This window comes from Vicia villosa, linkage group LG1, assembly GCF_029867415.1.
Source record: "Vicia villosa cultivar HV-30 ecotype Madison, WI linkage group LG1, Vvil1.0, whole genome shotgun sequence".
Lineage (NCBI taxonomy): Eukaryota > Viridiplantae > Streptophyta > Magnoliopsida > Fabales > Fabaceae > Vicia > Vicia villosa.
In genome coordinates, this window is record NC_081180.1 from 127,205,434 (window position 1) to 127,212,308 (window position 6,875).

The 6,875-nt window shown below is 31.5% G+C and overlaps 1 protein-coding gene across 1 annotated transcript; it reads left to right on the forward strand.

Moving 5' to 3' along the window:
* Window positions 1-2,147: 2,147 nt before the first annotated feature.
* Window positions 2,148-6,184, forward strand: LOC131644149 (transcription factor LRL3-like). Its single transcript, XM_058914567.1, has 7 exons — window positions 2,148-2,726; window positions 2,849-2,992; window positions 4,663-4,785; window positions 4,867-4,932; window positions 5,072-5,137; window positions 5,253-5,330; window positions 5,539-6,184. Exons 1-7 carry the CDS (start codon window positions 2,337-2,339, stop codon window positions 5,767-5,769), a joined length of 1,098 nt encoding a protein of 365 aa, XP_058770550.1. The 5' UTR covers window positions 2,148-2,336; the 3' UTR covers window positions 5,770-6,184.
* Window positions 6,185-6,875: the final 691 nt, after the last annotated feature.

Genomic DNA, 6,875 nt, shown 5'->3' on the forward strand with positions numbered 1-6,875 from the left:
TAAATATCCTCCACAATTCAAAAATAAGTCATAACTTTAATATTAATATCTTCAACCAAACTTAAATAATAAAAATATTAATATTATTTTATATATCAATTCATTAAGAGACCTAAAAAAAATAAAAATATCTAATAATCAGTGGTAAAATTTATGGATTGAGTAAGTTGACGAGGTTTCTAAATTGGGTCCGAGTTTATTCAAAACCAAATTATTTTAAATAATTTTTTATTTATTTTTGAAAATCATGTTGACCTAATAACCTGAATCAATCCACTTTTTTGATCGATTTGACTAAATTTGATAGAATTGTACACCCCTTATAACAAATTGTTACAAATAACTAGGGGTGGCAAAACGGGTCAGGCCCGCCGGGGCGGTCCGTTTGACCCGCCATTTTGGGCGGGCTGGGCTGAGGTTTTCGGCTCGGTACCTTAAGTAGGCCCGGCCCGCCTAACCCGCTTAAAAAACCGGGCCGAGGCGGGGCGGGGCGGGTTTTGCCCGCGGGCTTTTTGTTAAAAAGATTATTTTTTATTTAGAATTAAAACAACTTTAACTATAAAAATAACACTCTTCTCTTAGAATTATATTGATTGAATTGTATTCTAAATTATTATACATACAAATTGAATTATAATTGTAACGTTCTTTCTATAACTTTCTAATACATGTGTTGATTGGAAAAACTTGAAATAAAAGAAAAGTTGTATAACATGCATAATTATTACGTTGTTAATACATTAGTTCACATGTTTTCTTTATAAATAGATGTTGATTTTAAGAAAAGGAGGAATTTGATGAGTCTATAAGTGTGACAAATTTTAGATTTAACTATTAAGGAATCGGTTAATATAAAAGTTTATATGAAGTAATTAGTGAGAAAGTTAGGTGTTGATATTCTATGCAGTACTATTTTATGCACCGTGATGTATTATGCGGTGTAATTGTTATCCCTGTCTATTTTATGTAAATGCTTAATTGAGTTTTTTAGTAGTTAGTTTTTAAATAAGATTAAAGTGATATGTATTATTTATTTATTTTGATACGCTTTTTTACTGTGGTTGAGTTTATTTCGTTATTTTTTTGTTATAATTGATCTTTATTTGTTTTATTTTTTGAACTGATTGGACTTAAGATATGTTGAAGTTTTATTGTGCGTTTTTTAAAAATATATTTTATCAACCTTTTTGGTTATAATTAATTTTTTTGTAAATTATGTTGTAAATCAAATTATAAAATAAATAAATAAATAAAAATTGGCGGGCCGGCCCGCCAACCCGCCAACTCGTTAGTAAACGGGGCGGGCATGACTTTTGAGCTCGGACACCTAAGTAGGCCCGCCCCGCCCCACCCCGCTTTTGGACGGGCTTAAATGGGGCGGGCCTAAACGGGGCGGGCCGCCCACTTTGCCACCCCTACAAATAACTAACCAAATTAAAATACAATGAAGGAGAAAAATAAAAATGAGACTATATTATAATAGATTACACCAAACCGAGTAGCCTCTGCATAAATTTAACGAGTTTAATTGATATACAGCGTCAGTGTAAAATTTTTTACACCATCATTACATCATGAACATCCAATTGTATTATTTTAAAAGTCAAACCTTTTATACTTATCAATGGTTGTGATTCACTGACAGTGTAAAAAATCTTTACACTGTCAAAATATTTCAATTAAATTCAAATTAAATTTTTTTTAGTCAAATAGTTTAATGATCAACATTTATCATTTAAATATGAATAAGTGAAGTATCGAAGTTTTAACTCACGTTATTGCAATTCTATATTCTTACCATTATCAACTGAGCTGAATTAAGGAGATGTCTAATTTGATTTTCAAACAATAAAAAAATATTAGTGAGTGTGTTATCAAGATAAATTCTTAAAGATAATTACAACAATTTTCATTTGACAAGCAATATCTCATATGTTTAAAAAAATAAACATATTAAAATTTGTAATTTTCCAAGTTATCACAAAATTGGTAGTACTACTGATTTTGGAAAAGAAAAGAAAAAGTAGCGCGTGCGTGCACGTAAGAAAAACCGAAACGTTTCCCCAACATACTTTTGCCGTTTTGTCTGTTCTTCTCTACACTATCCTGCTTCGTATATTTATTTAGTTTTCCGGGTCGTCTCGTCTCTCTCACGTCATTTTTACTCTTTTTAAAACCGTAGCGCACTCACTCACCATCCTCTCACAAAAGCAAAACCAAACCCTGAAAAAGCTTCAACCACTGCCAAACTAGTACTATATAACAAACTCCCAAATTCATTACCAAAAACTGTTATATTCCGACAACCCTCTAGGTGAACAAGAATCATCTCAGACATGGCTGGTAATTGTTCGGAGGGATTAGGAGATGATTTTTTTGAACAGATCTTAGCTGTGCCTGAAAGTGGAGTTGGTTATGGGAGGAACAATACAGGCATGGATCATGTTGGAGGTGTGTTGCAACTGGGGTCCAATCCTGCTAGAGGAGGAGGAATAATGCCGTTGGGGTTGAATTTGGAACAAACTCATCATGGGTTTCTCAGACACCAAGATGCTGCTGCAACACGGTTTGTTGACAACGTTGTTGATGTTGAAGCCAACATTACCATCAATAACAACAACAATAACAACAACCATCAGCACCATCATCTTCGTCTTCATGATGTCAATACCAATACTGCTTCTTCCTCACCCTCTTCTACTCCTGGAATCAACGGAATCATCAACGTATGTTCTCCTTAATTCTATTTTACATTTTATTGTAGAATGCTATTTGATATTTTGTTAAACCCTAAAATTGGGAGTAGTATTATAAGTGTGATTTATGTATTTTTTTTTATATGGCACAGGATAGGGATTCGATGCAGCACATGAGGGGTTTGTTTTCAACGTTTGGACAAATGCATACTCCAACTCATGCTCAACCTGTACGCCCCATGCTACCATCTCCAACTCCTCAACCACAGCTTCATCTTCACCATCAACACCAACAGGTAAATATACTTTTAATGACCATATTGTCCCTCCCTTTTCAATCATTCATCTATATCTTTTCATCTAAATAGTACTAGTGCATCTTGATAACAATAATTAATTCATTAGCCAATTGGCAGTTCCGTCAGTAACCCACTCAAACCTAAAACCTATATAAAGACAAGATATTATTATTATCATATATTTTGCCTTAAAGTTGAGCTACTTTACAAAGCAAAAAGAGAAGATGCCTCTGTCTGGATGTTTAATATTTTAAAGTGCTTCATCCATGGCCGTTCATTCATTCACTCATTTTATAAATAATAATGAGATATATAATACATAAAGCTACTACAGATCCTAATATTTTATGAAAGCATGTATGTATAAATATAATACAATGCCTTTTTCCTTCTTTACAATTTGGCCTTGGCCTTTCTGCTTGTGGATGCGTTCATTGTGTTCATTTCAATTATTTTTCATGGGCAATATTCCCATTCGCAGAGTCATTGTTTTTTTCTTTCTTTCTTTTATTCATGTTTAAAATTTTCTAGATTTTGTTTTATACTTAGTTTTTATGTAATTTAAAAATATTTAAATTGTGTAATATGAACATTACAATACAGACAAAAATATTATGTGTTACTTTTTTTTAATTTAATTTATATTATTTACAATTTAAAAGTTTATTTTTTAATATATATGCAGAAAAATGAATGAACTGGCGTTTCAGATAAAAATTTAAAAACACATACTTACATTGGGATTAAAAAAAATATATTAAAAATAGTACATTGTATTTTTTTAAGTTAATGTTTTTAAGGCATAATAACTGTTGTAAAATTCTTATTCTGACTTAAATAATTAAAAAAAAATCCTTTTTATTTGCAATCAGTGATTAATGAGTACTAACTCATTACCAGCACTACCTAGTGTATGATTAATGATAATAAAGAGAATTTTTCTTTACGCCAACGCATTTTCTTTCGTTTTATTTTCACATTATTACTCCATCAATTTCTTTTTAATTATTGTATTTGTATTAATTATTTTTACTTATTTAAATGTAAAATTAATTATCAATTAATTATTTAATATTTAATTATTTACTGCATAAAATTAAAATAAGAAATGTTTAAAAATAGGTAAATTCTTTAGTACCCATTAGTTAGTTGATATTAGTATTATTTGATTGGTTAAGGATATCGGAATCAATTAAATTACCACCTTAAAAATATTATAAAAAGATAAATAATAATATCAAAATTAATATTCCCAAAAATTAATTGGTTATGATAATATGCATAGAAAATTAAAAAAGCAAAAAGTATACTAGTGTTAGCCTAGAGACAGTAGGGCATTGGGACCCTAATTTTATACTATGTCAGGGTTTATTTGTTAGGGGTGAATATTTTGCAAGCGTGCAACATTTATACTTTTATCATGAATCTTAATCATAATTGTCGGTAATAATTCCTCCATCCAACGTTCATGTCAAGAAAAAACACGAATGCTGAAGTTTTTTTTTATCACGGGGTCTTACCAAATTTAGTACTTGTACGACAGTGGTTAGAAATGATTATAAAAAATAGGATAGTCTCTATTACAAGTATAATCATAGTTTTGCATAATTTGATTATCTATGGATTTTTTAAGTCACTTCTTACTTGATAATCCCATTACATTGCAGCACTTTCAGAGCCAGCAACCAAATCCAGCATCTGTTACTGCCATGCCACAACCACCTGGCATCCGTCCAAGAGTGCGAGCAAGAAGAGGCCAAGCCACGGATCCCCACAGCATCGCTGAGCGGGTAAACCATGCTATTTTAAACCATTGTAAAGCCTATCAATGCAATGCTTGCATGTTTCACATAAAATTTTAATGGATGTAGTTGCGTCGTGAAAGAATCGCTGAAAGAATGAAGGCATTACAGGAATTAGTCCCCAGCATCAACAAGGTTGGTGGATTTCCAATGTGTCTATAATATTATCACATTCTTTGCCTATAGTGCCATTAAAAAAAAAATTCTGTCTATAGTATTTTTATGATCACACAATTTGCATTTATGTTTAATATTTTGAAAATATGGTTTGTAGACGGACAAAGCGGTTATGCTCGACGAAATTGTTGATTATGTGAAGTTCCTTAGGCTCCAAGTTAAGGTATGTTTAATGATCCTTCTTGTTTTATTTTCTTTGTAGCAACTAAATCTTAAGTAAATAAATGAAACTCTGTCTTTTACATTTCATTTAACTTTTTTTTGATATGTTCATACAGGTCTTGAGCATGAGTAGACTTGGTGGAGCTGGTGCAGTTGCTCAACTTGTAGCTGATGTTCCTGTTTCTGCAGTGGAGGTAATAACTAAAATAAATACCTCAACCCCGAAATTTTAATATCACATTTACAATGTTACTTCATAACGCGTGCATGGTGTCTGACACGTATCAATATAGAGTTACATAACGCGTGCTTGGTGTCTGGCACGTATCAATATAGAGTTGTGTTTGGTCTTATGTCTGTGTCAATGTTTCATAAATTTTAACACAACTTTATCATCTTTAGGGGGACGACATAGAAGGCGGAACCAACCAGCAAGCCTGGGCGAAGTGGTCGAACGATGGAACCGAACAACAAGTGGCTAAACTTATGGAAGAAGATGTTGGTGCAGCCATGCAACTTCTCCAATCAAAAGCACTTTGTATCATGCCCATATCTCTAGCCTCAGCCATTTTTCGTATGCCTCAATCAGACTCATCATCAAACATCAAGCCTGAATCAAACAACCACACATAGACCATTACCCTTAGCTAACAAAGAAAAATCTCACCACATCAAACTTGACATAAATTTCTTCCTCCATTTTCATAAGGTTAATTATTCTACTTTTTATTTTATTTCTTCAAATTTTGTCAAACTATAGAAGTAATTTTTATTGCCAATAAAATGTAAAATTGGAGGAGCTATGTCATGTCATTATCATGGTGAAAAATCAAATATTTTCAATGACTATTGATTTTTTTTCTACCAAATATCTGTGGTGGGGTTGGTGAAGTATAACAAAAATATTTTATATTTGTAGTGGAGGCTTCTTTTTCTTAGTAATATTTTTTTTTTGAGTAAGTGGAAAGTGGGACCATTTAAAAGAGATATATAGGTTTGTAATGTATCATGTATTTGGAGAAATTTTAATGCAAGTTGAATTTAAATATTGTTGTTTTACATAGAAAAGCTGTTTGGAAGCATCTGATTATTGGAAAAAGCTAAATGTGATTTTAAATAATTATTAACTAGTAGAGTTTTGTTTGCTTCTAAAGCAAAGTGAATTCCACCACGAAATTAGGTGAGAGATAACTGAACCAAGTCTAGTTGAAAATGACACTTTGTTAATTTACTAAACAAAATTAAAGTAGGACTTATCTTCTTACAAATATTAATTATATAAAGTTTATGCTTGATGACAGAATAAAATCTCCCATTTTATTAATTGATGTATGTTTATTCTTGGGGAAATTTTTGTCTTCAAGTACTTTTGGTTTTAGGACTCTCAATTTAGGTAAGTATATAGGGTTAATAATAGACAAATCAGATTTCACAACAGTAGAAGAGAGCCAATTCTTATTATCACAATATCACACTTTTCATTGTTGAGTTCTTCATTTACAAGAGGAGAGTGTCACTACTAGTTTGTTTTTGAGCACCAAAAGATTAGTTCTCTTCCAACCAAAAGAAAAATTGTCTGCCGTGAATTTTCTGTCATCTCAGTCAATGCATTCAAAAAAAAAAAAAATATTTGCAGTGGATTTTCTGTCATTTAAGTCATTACATTAGTTTGAATTAGTGTAGCCAATCAATTTGCATATCCTTCTTTCACCAAATGTTGGAAATAAGATTCAACTATC